A 20,974-nucleotide genomic window follows, 5' to 3' on the forward strand; every position below is an offset into this window, starting at 1 on the left:
CCCCAAGCAAAACAATTTTTGGCTGCCTCCCACCCCAGCCCTGGGCTCTCACCCCCCCGCCCCACCAGTGTCCTCCCCCACCTGCACCCCTGTCCCCCCAGCCCTGGGCTCTCTCCCCCCCCACACACACACCCTGCCACCCCAACCCTGGGCTCCCCCCCACTAGTGCTGACTCCCTCTGCTCCCCCCTCGCCTCCAGCTAGTCCAGCGCTGGCAGGGTCGGCGTAAGCAGTGAGGCTCCCATGCCGTGCCTCAGCCCAGGGTCCCTCCAGCCAGGGCTCCCGCCTCCAGGACTGGCCAGGACCCAGGAGGGCAGAGCTGGGGGACCGCCCTGACAAGGGGATGAGGAGCCGGGGTAGGGTAGCCCCAAAGGGAGCGGAGCCCTGGAGAGCAGGATGCGGGCCCTGCATGGCAGCGCCTTGCCCTCTATGGCCCTGCTGCTGCTGCTTCTGGCCGCCCTGCCACAGTCCCTGGGCAGCTTGGGCCGCTTCGCCCAGCCCCGGCTGCGGTGCTGGGGGGCGGCCGCCCTGCGGCATCTGCAGGCGGCTCCCTGTGCCCCGCGGGGCAGCCCCCAGCCCAAGGTCCCCCGCTCAGAGCCTGCCTGGCCCACAAGGTGCGGGCACTGCTCCCCCATGGCGCGAACTGCAGTGGCCCCAGCGCGCCCCCCGCGCATGACACGCTGCTACTGCCAGGGCTGGCTCTAGGCTTTTGCCGCCCAAAGCAAAAAAAAAAAAAAAAAAGATGGCCGGAATGCCACCCATGAAAATCTGCCGCCCCAAGCATGTGCTTGGTTTGCTGGTGCCTAGAGCCGGCCCTGCATGCAGGATAACTTAATATCGAGTGTTGCCCTTATAACTTTTTTGAAGCAAGTATCTACAGTATGTTGCCTGTTGCTGTAATTATGAGAACATACAGAAGGGGATACCCTTATGTATCTGCAGCCTGAAATTGCAGGATTTCAATAGAATATTTAATATTTAAATTGCCAGAGATAATTGCATGCTGTTTAAATTTCACTAGCATGAAGAGGCTAAATATTAATATCCTTTAATTGCTATGTGCTGAAAGAGGACATGAACTAGCAAGCAGGTAACCTGCAATAAATGGCTAGTGAGCTTTGCTTTGAGTCTTAATTAGCATTGTTAATAGGTTTATGTTTCATTTTTAATTGTGTTCTAAATTGGGCTTCCTCTCAAATTAGACCTTCCCTTCAGAACCACACATGAGCAGGGAGTTACTGCCCACTGAATAGTTCCTGGATAAACAATACAATTTGACTCAGAAGATGACTAGAGAGGGACATTTTTAAATAAGGCTACATGATTTGTGAAGAAAAGGAAGTACAGGTTTGGGGAGAAAGAGACTTTGATCCTTCTGGAAAGTGGACCTTCACTAGCCAGATGCTAACAGAACCTCAAATGTACTGTTTAATTCATTGTAACTTTGTTTATAGAGTTGATTTATTTTTAATAAGAAAAAGGAAAGGATTGTGCGATTATTGAAAGAGGAAGACTTATAAATTCATTATTAAAGAAGTTCTCTACTGCCCAGAATCTTGCTGAGAATGGAAGAGTCAGGGGGCTTTACAAAGAACAAGAGCTGGTCAGGAAAGTGCATGTTCAGAAGGACAGCAGAGCTGAGAGATCAATTTAGAGTGAAACAAGTAAGCATAGTCCCCCAGACAGTCTCCCAAGGAACTCAGCAGCAGTGAAGGCAGTACTTAATTTGTAATGAAAGAGGTGCCGGGGCTCAAGCAATTTTTTACATTCGTAACTTGTGCAGCAAGCTCAGAGGTGTCAGTGCTAGGAACTGCCAAGCCTAGAAGTTTCAGGGCTCAGCCCTGGCACAAATTAAGCACTGAGTGAAGGAGAACAAATAGCAAGTGTGAGGAAGGGCGGTGAAGGAGTCAGAATTAGAGGAAAAGGTAGAGCTAACAACAGAGACCACACTACCAACAGCTGGCTCAAAGAGGAAGGTTTGTCCTGTGGTTAGGGTGCCAGCCTCAACCTTGAAAGACCCAGGTTCAATCCTGTGCTCTATCAGACTTCTTAAATCACTTAACCTCCATACTGCAGCTTCTCATCTGTAAACTGGGGATAACAGCACTTCCCTAACTCACAGGGTGTTGTGAGGGTAAATACATCAAACATTGTGAGGTGCTCAGATACTGTGGCAATGCTGGGTATGTCTACACAGTGAGCTGCAGCACGTCTCAGAGCCTGGGCAGACAGACTTGGATTATGGTGCTAAATACAGCTGTGTAGACATTGTGACTTGGATACTGATGTCTAGAGAGCAACAGCATCCATATAGCTCTTTTTAGCCCCATAGTGCAGCCTCACAAGACTAATTCTGTTGACCCTGAGTCTGAGGCTAGGTCTACACTACCCGCCTGAATCAGCAGGTAGAAATCGATCTCTCGGGGATTGAATTATCGCGTCTCGTCGGGACGCGACAATCGATCCCCGAATCGACGCTCTTACTCCACCAGCGGAGGTGGGAGTAAGCGCCATCGACGGGGAGCCGCGGAGGTCAATTTTGCCGACGTCTTCACAGCGGGGTAAGTCGGCTCCAATACGTCAAATTCAGCTACGCTATTCGCGTAGCTGAATTGGCATATCTTAAATCGACCCACCCTGTAGTGAAGACCTGCCCTGAGACACACTGCTGCTCACTGTGTAGATGTACCCAGTAGTACCTATGGGAGATAGAGGGAAAGGAGACCTCTGAGAATATTACTAGCACTATCCCATTACTGATGTATACCAAGTCTGTTTAATGTGATAAACATAGCTAATTAATGTAATAGGCTAGCAAATCAGCTACCAAACGGGACTGTATTTATGACCATGATTTTCTGCAACTGCAAAAATTGTTCAGTTGCTTTACCCAGGAGCAATTCCATTAATCTAGCATTTGAACTGAAATGAAAGCAGGACTAACTGGGGGGAAATTGGTACTTTGATATTAGTAACCACAATTCCCTACAAACAACTCACAGTTGTGCAGCATTATACACAGCCACCCAATTATATTAGCCACTGAACCCTAAATGTTATATTTTTATAGGGCCTGCTCCTGTGAGGGGCTCAGCACATCTAGCTTGCATTGTCTTCAAATGAGTCATAAAATTACATTTTGGTTTACCGTGTTTAAAAATTAGTGAATGGTTGCATAAAAACTATCAAACTTCAAAGATTATGAACAATGGGTAGAATTAGGATTGCATATTTAGTTTTAGTATTGGCTGACTTTGAAAGAATGTTTACTATATACATTTACTCTTGCATTAAATTTCCTAAAAGCAGCTATAGTGATTGTAAGGTAGTTGATCATACATCTCCTGAGACTAGTCCTGAGCCATCTTGAAAAAGCAACAGACTTTCTTGCAAAGCCTATAACCCTCATGAGGAGAAAATCTCTCTTCTTTTTAAAACTCTGGAAGAACACAGATTAAGACCCCAGCTTTCTAATGAGCTCCATATGGGCAGACCCCTGCACACGTGCACACACACAGAGTACATCTGACTTCACCACGAACGAAAATAAATTACCAACATAAAACATAAGGAGATTCCCCAACCTGAAATTGACTCAGCACTTGGGTATGGTGCTTTGGCTTCTTAGAAGTAGTCTCCTCTTCTGTCACTCCAGCAGTCCCTCTTGCGGCACTTCCTCTGAGCACCTGTACAAGGAGAAAGCCACGCTGGAGTTAACCCTTTGGGTACCAAAGACACACCAGTGCTACCACACCCTATCATGCTTGTGTATAGAAACAGATTTCTTGAACTCTATGTGGCTATGAGTTATAAGGCAGATTTTCAAAACAGTTCAGAATCCAATAGCTCCCACTGAGAACAACAAACATTATCAAACTCTTTGGAAAAGCCAGCCCTAATTGTGGGTGCAGTGCTTCCTGAAGCCGAAATCACTAATAACAACTTATAGCCAGTTCCTGTAACTGAATCTGCCCATTCAGATCCTTGTAAGCCTAAGGCCTTTCTGTCATAACTAGCATCGTACCCTACACGGATAACAGAAATTGCCAACTACTTATAACTGTCATTTGATTTCTTTCACAATAACATACCATAATTTCAGTTATTCTAACCCACAGAAACAATTAGACTCAAAGCAGTCTTTTAAGTAATGTGCAGACAAAAAGTTATCTGATACTCAGGCCCACTAACAGGGTGGGGGGGGGGAGCAAAGGGGGCAATTGCCCAGGGGCCCAGGCAATTTAAAAGGACCCGGGGGGCCCTGGCCGCTGCCACTGGCAGCGCAGCAGGACTAAGGCAAGCTTCCTGCCTGCCCTCACTCCGCACACTGCCCCCACTCTGAGTGCTGACTTCACAGCTCCCTTTGGTCGGGAACTGCAGCCAGTGGGAGCTGCAGGGACAGTGCTTGCGGGCAGCAGTGCATGAGACCTTCTGGGCCCCCTGCCTAGGAGCCACTACCAGAGGGGTGTGCTGGTTGCTTTCGGGAGCTGCCCAAGGTAAGCACCCACTCCCTGACCCTTTCCTGCACCACAACCCCCCGCCCCAGCCTAGAGCCTGCACCCAAACCCCCTCCCAGAGCCCGCACCCACGCCCGCACCCAAACTCCCTCTCAGAGCCTACACCCCGCACACCCTCCCGCACCCAAACTCCCTGCTCCAGCCTGGTGAAAGTGAGTGAGCGTGGGGGAGAGTGATCGATGGAGGGAGGGGGGATGATGTGAGCAGGGGGCGGGGCCTCGGAGAAGGGGTGGTACAAGGACGTGGTTTCAGGGAAGGGGTGGGACAAGGGTCTTTGGATTTGCGCAATTAGACAGTTGGCAACCCTACCAGGCAGGCCTGTGGAACCCCTGGCTGTGCCAGAAGACTGCGGCCAGCAGCTCGCTGGGCACCAGCCAGCGCAGGCGCAGCATCGCCCAAATGTCAGGCAGATCGCGTCCGCAACTTATGTGTGCGTGGGGGCCTATTGACTGTTCTGCCCTGGGGCCCAGAATTGCTTTCAGCAGGCCTGCTGATACTAGGAATCATTTTTACCTAGAGTCTTTAGGTCAAAAAGTCAGACGAAGTTTTCTTACATGTAACAGCAGACATTTTTTAAGAACCTAGACTTAACTTTAAACAGATCATAGTACCCAACTGACTAGTGACTGGTTTTATGTTCATTCAGAATTTTCATACAGCTAAAATACACTGTCAGAATGTACCCTTTAAAAATTGGGTTGCAATTTAGTAGAGTCTGTTTTTTCCTTCTTTCATACTTTATTCAAAATTTCTCCTTACTTAAAATGGCCAAAATTTATGAGGGGTTAAAGCTACCTAATAGGATTGCAGGTGCTCAGACCTCCAGTAAAAATGGCCTCTCTACTACTTGGGGAATAGATACTCCTTGCAAAGATGGCTGCCCTGTTTCCCTTTGTTTTCAAGATGACTAAATCAAAAGCTGTTTTTAAAAATATTTCTTCACTGTGAATTAAGCCATTAAAAATACTGGAAAGTAGGAGTTCTACTATGTGCAAACATAAATACCCCTCATATGGGTAATTAATAGGGTTTGTTCTCTAGCCAACTCTCTGGAAAGGGAGTGTTGCCTAGTGGTTAGACACCTAGCCAAGCGTATAGGTTTGGTGGATCCCTTCTGATGCTTGAGGGGATGGAGCTAGAAATGATTTTATAAAACCTCTCTGTTAACTTACTAGTAAAATTGTGTGGCTGCTTCCTAAGGTAGGGGTGTAAGGTACTGCTCAGCTTCTGTAGTAAAGTTAATAGAAATATAAAAAGCAGGGAGTAGAAGAGATGAAATTTGAACTTGTGATCGCCTGCATTCCAGCCCAGGACAACATCCACTAAGATACAAGGTAGTTTGCTGGGGATATTGCCCTCTCCTGCTTAGCCAAAACTGGAAGCAAGACTCAGCTGAAATGCAGTACATTTAAGAGCTCTGCTTGCTCTGTGAGAGTGAGGCCACCGCTAGCAAAGAAGAGAGCCACAGTCTATGCTTCATAGACTAGTAAGGAAACTGTCAATCCCATGCACCTCAGCTCAGTTGTGGAGCAGCAGCAGAGGTGCCTGCAAGAGAGACACTTACAAGTTCTAGTGCTCGGGGGTTCTCCAGCCTCTGAAGCTCTGCAGCTTTGGCAGAGGCTCCTCTGTTCTCAGGAGCTGTGGCACTTGACAGGAGCCCCATACCCCAGGTATGTAGACACTGTGCTGCTGGATTGACAAACTGGCCTCCATACACATACACACAGTTAGCCACCCAACCCCTCTTCCTCTCCCCTTCCCCACTTCAACCATACCTGCTCTCTCCATATCCCCACAGGCCATAGAGAGGACAACATCTCTGCCCCCACACCTTTGCATGTTTTCCCATAACCATCCTATACTAGCTGTGCTTAGGTGAAGGGGATTAAGGCTGGTTAAGTGTGACATCCCCCAAGGCAAACACTGAAGAGCAAAGAACAAGTGACGGGATGCCTCAACACACCAATCTCCCTCACGGGACAATGCAAAGCCTTCATTACAACTTTGGCAACATCAGCACACATTCAGGGGTGACATGCACACAGGTTAAGTGTGCCATGTGCTATGCCTTTTTGAGGGAAATATGAGGTCGTAAATAAGGGTTTTGTGTTATATTCAGAGGCAGATTAATGCAGTGTGTAAAGTTTTCTTAGCAGCTGGAGATAGGGGGAAGGTAAGTGCAGTCTGTCAGTGGAAACATGCTCTTTCGGTACTATGGTAGGGCTAAGAAGTGCCCATAACTTGCTCTTCCCTTGTTATCTAGGGCTTGTGCTGAGGGGATTTCACACTGAGGCCTTGTCTTCACTGCTAAAAATGGTACATCTTTTACCTCAGGATAACTAACGTGCATGAACTATCCCAAGATAAAAACACAGTGAAGACATGGCACTTCAGTTTTACCATGAGGTAAAAAACACACCTTTTTTAGCAGGGAAGATGAGGCCTACTCCCATGTAAATGAAGTTTGGGTGGGGGGAGAGGGTTTCATAGAATTAAAATATACATAATGTATACTTCAGTTATGGACCCCACTAATCTCCACCCATACTAATGTCATATCTATTTCCATAGAAACTGCATCTGTTATTATTTCAGCAAAATTCCCATGGGCCTCAATCGGGGTTTTGACCGAATAAGGTCTGTAGGCGTGAGCTCATAGTAACAAAGAGCATATTTCAAATGGAGAAGAAAGCAGAAGGGATTTATGAAAATGACAAAATGAAGAACAAAAAAAAAAAAATGATTAGACTGACTCTAAATCGCACAAGCAAACTATGTGATGTTGCTAGGTTTATTTCCACTTGCTTGGAAAGATTGGCATAGCTCCCTCTTGGCTCTGCCTTCAGTGATTAATATAAACATTCTATACTCATGACAACAAAAATACACCACACCATCACAGGGTGTGAAAAGTGTGGGGACAGATTGATATTGAGTCCATTACCTAGAGAATACATAGCAGCTGATCTTTTATGGCATTTACCTTTACTCGTGAGGAAAGGCAGGATAACTTAACTGTGGTTAAATCACTTACGATTACCCCGCATTTCCTCATCAAATATTGTACCATCATGTCATGTATTTTTACATGCTGATTCCATAGCAGTCTCATGTCATAGGTTTTTTACTGTTTGGGCAGCAAAATGGATTCATGCTATGAAAGGAGGAATGCTGAATTCTGTGTGAACAGTTCATTTCATTTTTTTCCACCATAAACTACAGAAAATGTGCCAAGTCTGTATTGAATGGAGTTCAGTGTAAATACATCTTTCTGAGGTATTATTGGATTTTAGACTTTAGCCTTTAACTAATCCAGAAACACAAATGACTAATTGTGCAATGTTGTTGTAGTGGTGTTAGTCCCAGGATATTATATAGAAAAGGTGTGTGACATAATATCCTTTATTGAATCAACGTCTGTTGGTGAAGGAAACAAGCTTTCAAGCTCTACAGAGCTCTCCTTCAAGTCTAGGACTAAGCTGGGAAAGGAAATCAGAGTGTCACAGCTAAATACAAGGTGAAACAGATAGTTAAGCATAAGAAGTTAACACGTGTTGCAAGAAACCATTCAAAATGAAGTGGACAATTAACACCTCTGCAATCAGAAGACAAAGGAAAATTAGTGGGTTATATATTGTAATGAGACATAAAACCAGTGTTTCTACTGAGTCCATAATTAGCAGAGTTATGAATTTAAGCTCCCAGATTCATCTTTTGAAGGTGTTATAATTGTACAGTATCAAACTCAGATAAAGAATGAGGATGGATTTTCTAGGGGGAAATGTTTAATTATCAGACGCATTCCCTGTGTGCAATACAGTAGTAGATTGTTGAAAGAGCCTACATCTGGTTAGGGAGGAAATCTGAATCAAAGTAATTAGCATCAAATTAACTTCGGTCTCACCTTTAGCCAGGTAAGCATAGCACTCTCCCTTTATCAACTGCCCTCTAGTGGAAGACAGCAAATTAGAAAGAGAAATCACATATACCACTACACACAATGGCCAACACATGTTTCTAACTGACGATAAACTGCGTAAAGGAGTGTTTGTTATAGACAGTGCCACTTGCAACTAACGCGGTGCTTAGTAAATTAGGAAGAACAGACTATGAAATTCTTCAGTATGGATTTAGAAATAGCTCTTGAGCTGGCTAATAGTACCTAGGGTCTCTACAGCTGGCTACAGAACATTTACAAGGCAACAATAGCAAATCGTGTGCATTGTCAGGTGTTTGACCAGTAACTTAACTAACTTTTGACAGTTGCTCCATTTTACATCCTTTCCAATAGTGTTTCAAAAGAGGTGTCACAAAACCTTTCAAAATACAGTTTGGGAACATGCTGAAGCATTGGTCCTGTACACTTCCATGCAAAAGACCTAGATTGATTTCTAGGTCTGTTTCTTTGCTTACCAGGTCAACAAAGCAGGGGATTCAGGCACCACAGGAGTACCTGATTCAACCTCTGGCAGAGGTAGCATCTCCTATTGCACCACAGCAACTCCTGCAGTCAGGCAAAGGAGTGACCCGGATAGGCTCCAAAGGTAGTTGCATCTAGCTCTGCTCAACCAAAACTATGGGATCTTGAAGAGGAAAGATGGACTATTGTTTGAGGACACCAATAAAAAAAAAGGACTGATTGTTTCTCACAACATCTTAGCTATTTTCAACACAATAACAAATAGCTTAGGGCAGCGGTTCTCAAATTGTGGATCAGGACCCCAAAGTGGGTCGTGACCCTGTTTTAATGGGGTTGCCAAGACTGGAATTAGACATGCCGGGGCCGGAGCCAAAACTCTTGGACTTCGGTTATGCCCCCCTGCCTGGGGCAGTGGGGCTCGAGCAGGCCTAGGTTTCAGTCTCCCCTCCTGGAGACCCCGCTCCTAGAGTCAAATTTTTGTTGTTAGAAGGGGGTTGCAGTGCAATGAAGTTTGAGAACCTCTGGCTTAGGGTAAATTAGCATTTCAGTCTAATTTCCGAAAATTAGATAAATGCCCTCCTTTTGCAGGAAGTGTATGTCCAAGACTTGCAAAGATTAGAAGACAACAAATATTTGGACTGATTTAATTAAATGCCTTTATGGGAAACAGAGAAGCTCTTTTTGTAATTATCAAATTGTAAAAGAGTAGGATTCTTCCCCTTGCCTTCTCCTTCATTGTGGTGACAATCTGGTACTTTTTCACCTTTTGAACAGGCTAATTTGTAGCTACTGTGCAGAGTTTATAGTTATAGTTAATAGTTTATAGTTAATTTGACCCATTCTGCCAGAGAATAAACAGCTGGAAAATAGTTCATCTCAAAAATATGTGACTGTCACAAATTAACTTGAAAATATTTTTGTGATTGAAATTTTCACAGAAGAGAGAACCCTAACAGTTAAATGAGCAGCTCAGATCCACATTCTTGGACCAGCTTTCAAGATACTTGAAACCACAGGATACCATACTTCAGAAGGATTTTAACTACCTATTATATCACAAAAAGAGCCAAAGTTGCATTAGCAAAGCAGTTTGTAAGTTATGTTCTGTAGAAGAAATCTTTATAAACCAAAAAGCAAAAACCACAACTTGAAGAGACATTTGCTTGAAGAATCTATCCTGGCCATATTTGCCAGCAGACAGGACATGATTGAGAATGTGAGGATTTATAGGTGTGAAGGACAGAGGAGCTGACAGTAATCATATAGTTTGAAACAGAACTAGTGAATGCACATTTACTTAATTTCACCAGTGTAAGGATTGGGGTCACAGAATTCAGAAGCACAAGGGTATTGGATTTCAGAAAAGCAAATTTTGAAGATTTAAGAAATCGACGTAAGTTTCAATGGGAGGAAGTAGCCAAATAGTGTACTGGAAAGAAGGAGGCCGGGGAATGCTGAAAGACTACAGTTTTTATGCAGGGCCAGCTCCAGGGTTTTTGCCGGCCCAAGCGCGAGAAGAAAAAAAAAAAAAGCCGCGATCAGCAGCAGCTCCACCGCGCCGCTTTGTTCTTTGGCGGCAGGTCCTTCCCTCTGAGAGGGACCGAGGGACCCGCCGCTGAAGAGCTGTACGTGCCCCCCCTTCTCCTTGGCCGCCCCAAGCACCTGCTTGCTGGGCTGGTGCCTGGAGCTGGCCCTGTTTTTATGACAAGGAAGAATGCAAAGGACAAGAAATGGCAAGCGTGGTTTCAGGTGGGACTGCTCAGATACGATGTTAAAAACAAAAGCAAAAAAATCCTCTGTATTGCACATGGAAAATGAGGAAGGCAGATGATCAAAAATACATACTCAATTAAGGTTTGCAGGAAAAGTTAAGGGCAACATGAAAGCACAATGAGTTAATGTTAGCAAGAGGGCTGGGGAAAGAAATATAGCAGGGATAAAGAAAGGACCACAGGGATCATCTATAAGTGGAGGTTGTTGGAATTAACAACTCAAATGGCAGAGACACTGAAGTCCTTGTTTCAATAAGAAAAATAAAGAAGAGTAGCAACACTTAGGAAGTGAGGCTAACATAGAAACAGCTAGTTATAAAGAGCTGGGAGGGGAATTTTAGAAAACTTGAATAGCTACAAGTCTGTTGGCCCAATATTATGCACCTTGAGGGGTTGGAATTAGCAAGTTAACTTACTATGCCACTCACAGTCATTTCTGAAAAAAGTCATGGGAAGTGCCAGAAAACTAAAAAAAGCCAAATGTTGTACTGATCTTTTAAAGAGGAAAACATGACTAGGCAGTTAACAGCTGTACAAGTCTGACTTCTATATTTGGTGAAATAATAGAATAGATACTGAGAAAACAATCCCTAAACAGCTACAGGATAATGGAACCATGAGCAATAAGTAGTAAGTGTTTATGAAGAACAGTCCTTGCTAGACGAACAGTTTTATACAATTACAGAATTAGTGGATGAAGGAAAAGTGATAATGTGACATCTGGATTTTAGTAAACAATTAGATATAGGGGCTCTTGAAATCTCATACAGCTAATTAAAGCTAGCTGGTATACATAAATGCTGTCAAGGGGCTTGGAAACTGGCTAAGGAACTGTAAACAAAGGTTTATGATAAATGCCAAAGTATTGAGTTATAGGGAAGTATCTAGGGAATACTTCTGTACTTGCAGAAGGATAACCTAATGGGTCTTCTTCCATCCCTTTGAACTATGGTTCTAGGATAAGTCCCTAAGGGATAAGATAGAGGGAACTTGTTTTAAAATCTGGTGTTCTCTGTCAAACAACTGAAGTTCTAACTGCTGTCATCTCAGAGGCTGGAATCAGGGATTTTAAAATTTGCTCCCACACATCATAGTCTTAGAAAATATATTTCTTAAATTCCCAAAACGTTAATGAAACTTAGAAGGAAAAAATGCTGCAATATCAGCCCCCAGTTTTATTCGTTCTTCTCTTAAAGATAAGAGTCACGTTATTTCCTCCTGCTCCATGTGCTTGCACTAGTCCTATGAAAATTAGCTGGAATTTGTCTCTAACTGTCCAGCTGAGAATTCCCCAGCATCGGGGAGCTCTCAGATTGCATTTAGCCAGCTCCTACACAAACTGTGGCCTCCTAGACATAGGGACAGAGAGGAACATACTTGCACACTGCCAATTTAACTGGCATTTGGGCCCTTGAGGACAATAGCCAGCTGGTGTAAGTTAGAGCAGTGGTTCTCAAACTAGGGCAGCCGCATGTTCAGGGAAAGCTCCTTGCCGGCTGGGCCGGTTTGTTTACCTGCCACATCAGCAGGTTCGGACGATCACGGCTCCCACTGGCTGCGGTTCACTGCTCCAGACCAATCACTCCTGGTCTGCTGTCATGCAGCCTCCAGCACATAAGTTACTTCCTGTTATATTGTATGACTGCTGTAGCCAACCACTCTTGAATTACACTACAGAGCGACACCAGCAAACTCCCAGGCCCAGACTTTCCCCAGAAATGTGTGTCTTGTACTGCACAGCTCTCTCCTGGATAATACAAACTCATATAAAGTCCATCATTTTATTAATAGAAAATGATATGCACAAATCCTGTTATCCCAAATGTAGTTTCCCAAACACTTCAATCCAAACACACTGTTTTAGATAAAACAATAAAGCAAGTTTAACTATAAAAGGATAGATTTTTTAAGTGAATACAACTAATGAGGCATAACAGGCAGAATTGGTTACAAGAAAAATAAAAGTAAAATAACTAATGCCTAATAACAAACTAGAATGAATTCAAAGCAAGGTCTCTCTTGCCACATGTTTCAGCAGCCCTACTGCCTGAACTTCTTTCAGTCAGGATCCCTCCCTTAGTCCAATGGTGCTTCCTTTGTTCTTCAGGTGTTGTGGATGCCACGGGCAGATAAAAAGGAAGGAATCAACTGGGGCATCTGCCCTCCCTTTTTATAGTTTTTTCCCTTCTTGGAGAAGCAGCCAGGTTGATGAGACAAAAAATCTCCAAACTGTTTCTTTTTAAATATGTAGATTTTTTTCCTATGCCCCTTTTCCTGACAATGAATGGCCATTTAGCAGGTGATGGCCCATTTGATCTTGTTTACACCTGGCTGAGGCAATAGTTTGCTCTTTTTCTCTGAGGAACTGGTTTGGCCACTCCTCAGACTTGGAACATGTCTGAGTAACATCATGCTGTGGAATGTTATAACTTTACATACCGTGTTGCCAAACATATTTTATCAGGACGATATTGACCAGCGAGTTGAGTTTTCAGATGATCTCTCACAAGACATACTTGTACAATAATTATGATAATACTGTAGTGTGCAAGGGTACAGACAGTCCCATGGGCTGACTGAGGAACACTGCAAAGACAGAATTGATCCCTGAGGCTGGCCCAGAAAACAGGGCAAGATCTAGGGAAAGACTGAACAAGAGGCAAGATACTCCCTACAGAGAGAAATCCTCAGGGAGCAAAGTAGGCTCCTGTTGGAGGAAACCCGAAGATATGGTTTGGAAATGAAAGCAGATGACTTCAGTAGTCCAAAGGAGCAAAATAATTATTCAGATTTGTAGGGATTTTCATTTAGATCTTCTGGTTATCCATGACAGGGTTGGAATTTTATGTGACTTGGCCAGATGGTAGAGCCCCAGTGAAAGGCAAATGGCCAGCAGGAGATGCTGGAACTGAGGATACCAGCGACACTATGCATGGATGCCAGGGGGCGCTCTTAGGAGGAGTACACTACCTCACCTAGGGTTGCCAATTTTCGTTGGGATGTATTTCTGGAGGTTTCATCACATGACAAACTTTAATTAAAGATTAATCTTTAATTCCTGAAGACTCTGGGACAATCCTGGAGGGTTGACAAAGACTAACGCCACACCACTGTTTTTAGTTAATGAGACAGATCCTATGCACTGGTAGTTTCTAATGGAAAGTGAAGAAAAGAGAATGGAAGAGAGAAACAGTATATAACAGATTTCAGAGTGGTAGCTGTGTTAGTCTGTATCAGCAAAAACAACGAGGAGCACTTGTGGCACCTTAGAGACTAACAAATTTATTTGGGCATAAGCTTTTGTGGGCTAAAACCCACTTCATCAGATGCATGGAGTGGAAAATACAGTAGGAAGATACATATACAGAGTACATGAAAAGATGGGGGTTGCCTTACCAATTCTAACGAGACAATTCAATTAAAGTGGGCTATTATCAGCAGGAGGAAAAATCACTTTTGTAGTGGTAATCAGGGTGGCCCATTTCAAATAGTTGACAAGGAGGTGTGAGTAACAGTGGGGGGGGGGGGGAATTAGCATGGGGAAATAGTTTTTAGTTTGTGTAATGACCCATCCACTCCCAGTCTTTATTCAAGCCTAATTTGATGGTGTCCAGTTTGCAAATTAATTCCAGTTCTGCAGTTTCTCATTGAAGTCTGTTTTTGAAGTTTTTTTTGTAGAATTGCCACTTTTAAGTCTGTAATTGAGTGTCCAGGGAGGTTGAAGTGTTCTCCGACTGGTTTTTGAATGTTATAATTCTTGACTCTGATTTGTGTCCATTTATTCTTTTCGTAGAGACTGTCAGGTTTGGCCAATATTTATGGCAGAGGGGCATTGCTGGCACATGATGGCATATATCACATTGGTAGATGTGCAGGTGAACGAGCCCCTGATGGTGTGGCTGATGTGATTAGGTCCTATGATGGTGTCCCTTGAATAGATATGTGGACAGAGTTGGCAATGGGCTTTGTTGCAAGGATAGGTTCCTGGGTTAGTGTTTTTGTTGTGTGGTGTGTAGTTGCTGGTGAGTATTTGCTTCAGGTTGCGGGGCTGTCTGTAAGCGAAGACTGGCCTGTCTCCCAAGGTCTGCGAGAGTGAGGGGTAGTCCTTCAGGATAGGTTGTAGATCCTTGATGAAGCACTGGAGAGGTTTTAGTTGGGGACTGAAGGTGATGGCTAGTGGCATTCTGTTACTTTCTTTGCTGGGCCTGTCCTGTAGTAGGTGACATCTGGGTACTCTTTTGGCTCTGTCAATCTGTTTCTTCAGTTCAGTAGGTGGGTAGTGTAGTTTTAAGAGAGCTTGATAGAGATCCTGTAGGTGTTTGTCTCTGTCTGAGGGATTGGAGCAAATGCGATTGTATCTTAGAGCTTGGCTGTAGACAATGGATCATGTAATGTGGTCTGGATGAAAGCTGGAGGCATGTAGGTAAGTATAGTGGTCAATAGGTTTCAGGTATAGGGTGGCGTTTATGTGACCATTGCTTATTTGCACTGTAATGTCCAGGAAGTGGATCTCTTGTGTGGACTGGTCCAGGCTGAGGTTGATGGTGGGATGGAAATTGTTGAAATTCTGGTGGAATTCCTCAAGGGCTTCTTTTCCATGGGTCCAGATGATGAAGATGTCATCAATGTAGCTCAAGTAGAGTAGGGGCATTAGAGGACGAGAGCTGAGGAAGCATTGTTCTAAGTCAGCCATAAAAATGTTGGCATACTGTGGGGCCATGCGGGTACCCATATATAACAGACTTTGTTTAAGATCATGAATGTTTCCTCCAGTCTGTAAAATCCAAGCCCAAAGCTTAAATTACTGCACACTGAAGGTCTGAAGTCTTTCAGAAAAATCATGTTTAATTTTGCTATAGGACTTTAAAATAAAAGTGCATTGATTTATCCAATTTTCTTTGTTCTCAGCCAGAGATGAATAAGTGATGGTATCATATAACCCAATATATTCTCCAAGTGTTGAGTCATGGTCACATGGTGTCACATGCTACTTTCCCCAGAGATGATGCACTATTGTTGGCATGGTGGGATTTCCCTCTCAAATCTCCAAATGTCCAGTTGAATTTCCCATGGTGACAAGCTAGTGCCACCATTTAAACAGCAGACACCTGAGAGACACTGATGGCTGGAGAGTTGGATGCAGTTAAAGCTTTACAGAACTGAGACACCCTAGAGAATATAGCAAGTCTGAATGACTGAAGATACTAAGTTTTCTTATATACGAGAATTATATTCTTCTAGTGAATATAATGAGCCGACCATGTTTTCAGTATTACACTTAGCTGGTGATTTAGACATTATTTGTCATTTAGTAGTGAAAAATTAGGACCATCTACTCCTGTTGCACATGGTGAAGCTTTCTGCAGATAAACCTCTTGCCTTAGCATAAAAAAAAAAGCTTTTTTTTTCACCGGGGTTTTTGGTATGAAAGTTAGTCAATTCTTATCAATTCACATTAGTTCTGCAGTTACCCGCGGTCCTAATCCCTCTCATGAGCTCTCCATCATTACTGTACATTCACCATTATCCCAACACTAACTTTTGGACCACAGTGAACAAGGTCTTTCTAAACACCAAAATCTCACAGGATCCTTTCAACATAGAATAGAAATCCCAATAACTGCACATCATACCTTTTTCACATGGGTACTGTAGTCTTAAAAGCCAGCCGGGGTGAAGTCTTTGGCAGAGTTTTCTCAATTGCAGAGCAAAGGGGAAACTCCTGCCAAGTATGACAAAAATTGTTTTCTGAGTTTCTGAAAGCCTTAAGAGTTCATGTTTCCAAGGCAACACCATCACACAGAGAATCATTAAAACAGCCACTATCTTATTTCACTTACAAATCAGGCTCCAGCTCTTGTCTAAACAGGGTATTTGTAAACCAGCAGAGCATGACTGCTTATGCAAAGTGCTGGGAGCTCTTCACAGATGAAAATAAATTATGAGGCTGAACAAGGCTGGTGTCTCAACAGATCTGGGGTTATAAATGTAAAGGTTAGCAAGAGTCTTGTGTAAATTTCAGTGGGTATTAGTGCTGGGCCTTTAAGAACTCCTGAAAGGGGAACATCTGGGAAAACTCTCTATGGCACAACAAGATTGTTCAGAAGGACATAATAAAAGGGGATCCCACTTCCATTCTGAACACCAACAAGCCACAGTAGAAGCCAACGAGCAACACAGTGGCCTCTTTCATTTAAGTACAATGGAAGATATTTCCTCTGCTTTTATTTTTCCTACATCAAAATCTGCATTGATCTGACAGCAAATCTAAAAATGGTTTGAATCATTTTTTCAATTAAAAGCAGGCAAGACTTGTAAAACTTTGAAATTAAATGGGTCCTAATTATAGAACAAACAATGTAACTGGGGAGTTTAATATTTATTTTGTCTGCTCTTTAATCTGGCAGCTAAAGGAATAACAGAAACTAGGTGCACATTTTTAGCAGTGAGGATAATTAACAACTGGAATTGTTCAAACGATATGGTGAACTCTCCTTTACTTGAAGTCCTTAAATCAAGACTGGCTTTTTTTCTAAAATTCTCTCCAGCTCAGCCACCCATTACTGGGCTCAAAGCAGGAATCACTTGGTGAAATTCAATGAGCTGTGTTATGCAGCAGGTCAAACTAGTTGATCATAATGGTCCCTTCTGGCCTTATTATTATCTAAATATTAAGATATTTTGTATTGTAAGATATATCATAAGTGTGTACTTATCTAAAAGTTAGATTTTTTTTCAAGTACATAAACATATACATATTCCATCCTTGGTGCTTAAATGCCTTAAAATAACTAAATGTTATGAAGGGTGCCTTAAGGAAATAACGGGGCAGAAAAGGATGTCAGTCAAGTACTGTACCTCTGACTGTCCATATCTGGTCATAGTTCAGTCTTCTAGTAAATATCCAGTTTGCAAATCATCCCGTCTCACACTGCTAGTGAATTCAACATAGGGAAATGTACCCAGAGAATCAAGGACCTGAACCCTCCAGAACAGGGCTGCATCTACTAGAGGGATAGTGGAGGTTAATGACAACAGTGAACTTACAATGCAGTTGATCAACTGGGATGGGAAACTCATGTAAATATGCTTCCCCACTGCGGAGTGCCTCAATATAAAATTCCAAGTTCCTCTATCCCGCCTGCTAGTGCTGCAAAGACAGCTGACCTCAGGGAGTTGGAGAGGGGGAGTCTCAGACCCAAGCAGGGTGTGACTCAAAAGCCTCTTAAAGCCAACAGGCAAGGGAGCTACAAGAATATCCTGATAGGTACATTATTCTTCACCAAAGAATGTCATGTGAGGTCTTAAATGAAAGCCAGGGTCACGCTGGTCATTGAGATCATTGTGAAAAGTTTGTACAGATACTATGTAAGAAGTTATGTTTACTGAAATGAGTATGTCTGTTTCAAGACAGCTGACAAACAAATTTCCTGTCAGAAGATGTTTGCTCAGCTCTCTCTCTTTTAGCATTGTCATTAAGCACTGTAAGCTAACGCAATGGCTCCATGGCTACAAAGTCAACAGGGGGACATGAAAACAACAGGGAAGAAGTAGAACACAAACAGTAAAACCCACTGTCGCTATTTTTTTCCTGAGTACAGACAATGAACTTTGGGGATATATGTAGAAGGCAACAAAGATACCCTTTTTTCCTGAACCTAGGAAGTAAACTGGCAGCATGTTTACATTCATGAAAATAGAACCTCAATCAGCCTTGTTTGAAATGCTGCAGAGGACCTTTGGAGTGAGAAACCTATTTAGACAGGTTAGTCTGTTAAGTCTAGACTACAGAAAGCATGTTATAATGTTTCCCTTATCTTTACTCACTATCTATTAAATCTTTGATCATAAACTGTGACAGACCCAGACCAGTGGGGTACAGGAGTCTGGTAGATGGCAAATATACTGGTCACTGAATGAGTAGTTTTCTTTTCCCTGAGTGACCAGACCTATTGGGATCCAGGAAGTGGGCGGGCGAAGCCCGCCCACTGCTAAAGGATCCCCCCCAGCCTAAGGGGGGGTCCACAGGACTTGGAGACCAAAAAATTACGGGGGACAACTAATAAAAAAACAGGGACAGGAGTGAGGTCAAAGGGTCAAACGAAGCGAACCAGACGGGGACACCGAGCAGAGAACCCCGGACAGCGCCCACTGCTCCTCGAAGGCGTCAAGGGAGCCAGTGGACGCAGCCCAGAGGAACTCTGCCCGGATACGTGAAAGAACGGAGGACCTGAAATACGCCCCACAGTCACAGGAAACTCCATCAGCCAACCTCCTCACTCTGGTTTTATAGATGGCCAGTTTCGCTAGGGCCAGAAGAAGGTTGACCAGGAGGTCCCGCGACTTTGTGGGGCGATGGATAGGGAGTGCATAAATAAAAAGGTGAGGAGAAAAGTGCAACCAAAATCTTAAGAAAACATCCGTGAGGAGCCGGAATAGGGGCTGCAGCCTGGCGCACTCCAGGTAAACATGCGCCAGGGTCTCCCTCACGCCGCAAAAGGGGCAGGTGTCTGGGATAGGGGTAAACCGCGTCAAGTACACGCCCGTGCTCACGGCTCCATGAAGGAGCCGCCAACTGATGTCCCCGGTGAGCTTCAGGATCAGAGCAGAATAAAGGCTGGCCCACCGGGGCTCCTCACCCTCCAGAGGTGGCAGAAGGTCCCGCCACTTCGTATCGGGGCGGGACGCGAGGGTGAGGACATGAAGAACATGGAGCATGAGCGTGTATAGATGTTTCCTTGGCGCGGTCTGGAACGGAACCGGCTGTAGATGGTGCAGCCGGCTCATCGCGAATGGACGGGGAGGGGGCTGGTTGGGTCCACGGGGCAGGGGCCCGATGAAAAGGTCTGGAGGGCTCGGAGTGGAGGGTGGGCAGGGCGTGACCTCTCGCAGGACCCGGTCGAGATAGTCCCGAGCAGCGGGCGGCAAAGCGGCCCTCACCTCCTGAAGTATGCGCCGGGGAGTACGAGGTCTGGAGAGCCCCATGCGCTGAGCGAGCATCAGGGGATCCAGCCAGTCTCCCCGGTCGTAGTCCAGGAGGTCTCCGACTTTGGTGACTTCTGCTAGGACCAACCTCTGGCGCACCATGGGGACTCCGCCACCTGCACACGAAGCTGGGGGTTGTATAGCAGGGGCTCCGCGAGGAGATCTGCCCCCACGGTGGCTGCCACGGACCTGGTCACTGAAAACAGTTTCCAGGTCCGGAGGAGGTCCTGGTAGAAGACCGGCAGCTCGGAGAGGCCTCGCGGAAGACCTCTCGGATGGAGACAAAGGAGCTGCCGGTCATATCTGAGCCCTCGGAAGCGGCGCAGGAAGGCGTGCGCCAATACGCTCCATGCCGGACTACCTGCACCATAAAGGAGCCTCTGCAGGGCCTGGAGGTGGAAGACGTGGACCTGAGCGTGCAGACACTTCAGGCCCTGCCCTCCCTCCTCCCAGGGGTAGATGGAGAACCCCCGCAGAGACCCAGTGCAGTCCTGACCAAAAGAACTCCAGAATCAACGTCCGGAGGGTGGTCAGGAAGCCCGGGGCCGGGACCAGGGTGTTGAGCCGGTACCAGAGCATGGACAGGACTAGTTGATTGAGCACCAGTGCTCTCCCTCAAAGGGAGAGACACCGGAGTAGTCCTGTCCATTTCCAGAGCTGCTCCGACACTCTGCCCTCTAAACCTAGCCAGTTCTCCGGCGGAGACGGATGCGTGGCAGAAAGGTAAATGCCGAGATAGAGCAGCGGACCCACGCTCCACCGGATGGCCTGAAGCGCGGGTGGGAGGGAGCTCGCCTGCCACCCGTCCCCTACCACCAGGCCAGAGCTCTTGACCCAGTTAACCCGGGCGGAGGAGGCCGCCGAATAGATGGTCTGGCAAGCCTCCACCCGCACCAAGTCGCCCGGGTCCTGGACCACGAGGAGCACGTCGTTGGCGTACGCCGACAGGACCAGCCGCAGCTCCGGCTCCCGCAGCACCAACCCTGCCAACCTCCTATGGAGGAGACAGAGGAAGGGCTCGATCGCCAGAGCATACAGCTGGCCCGAAAGGGGGCACCCTTGATGTACTCCTCGCCCGAAGCTGACCGGTTCGGTCAGGGTCCAGTTGAGCCTGACCAAACACTCTGCGGAGGCGTACAGCACCTGGAGAAAACCCACAAACTGGGGCCCAAAGCCAAACGCTCGCAGAGTGCCCAGGAGATACCCATGGTCCACCCTGTCGAACGCCTTCTCCTGATCCAGGGACAGAAGGGTGAACGACAGACCATCCCTACACCCAAG

At 45.3% G+C, this 20,974-nt stretch overlaps 1 protein-coding gene across 1 annotated transcript in view; it reads right to left on the reverse strand.

Moving 5' to 3' along the window:
- LOC117882592 overlaps positions 1–20,974 on the reverse strand; it is a 353,010-nt gene that overhangs the window by 290,035 nt on the left and 42,001 nt on the right. The window contains 1 exon segment of the mRNA XM_034781083.1: positions 3,584–3,685. Coding sequence (XP_034636974.1) covers positions 3,584–3,685 — 102 coding nt within the window.

Source organism: Trachemys scripta, chromosome 9 (assembly GCF_013100865.1).
Source record: "Trachemys scripta elegans isolate TJP31775 chromosome 9, CAS_Tse_1.0, whole genome shotgun sequence".
In the NCBI taxonomy this organism is placed as follows: domain Eukaryota; kingdom Metazoa; phylum Chordata; order Testudines; family Emydidae; genus Trachemys; species Trachemys scripta.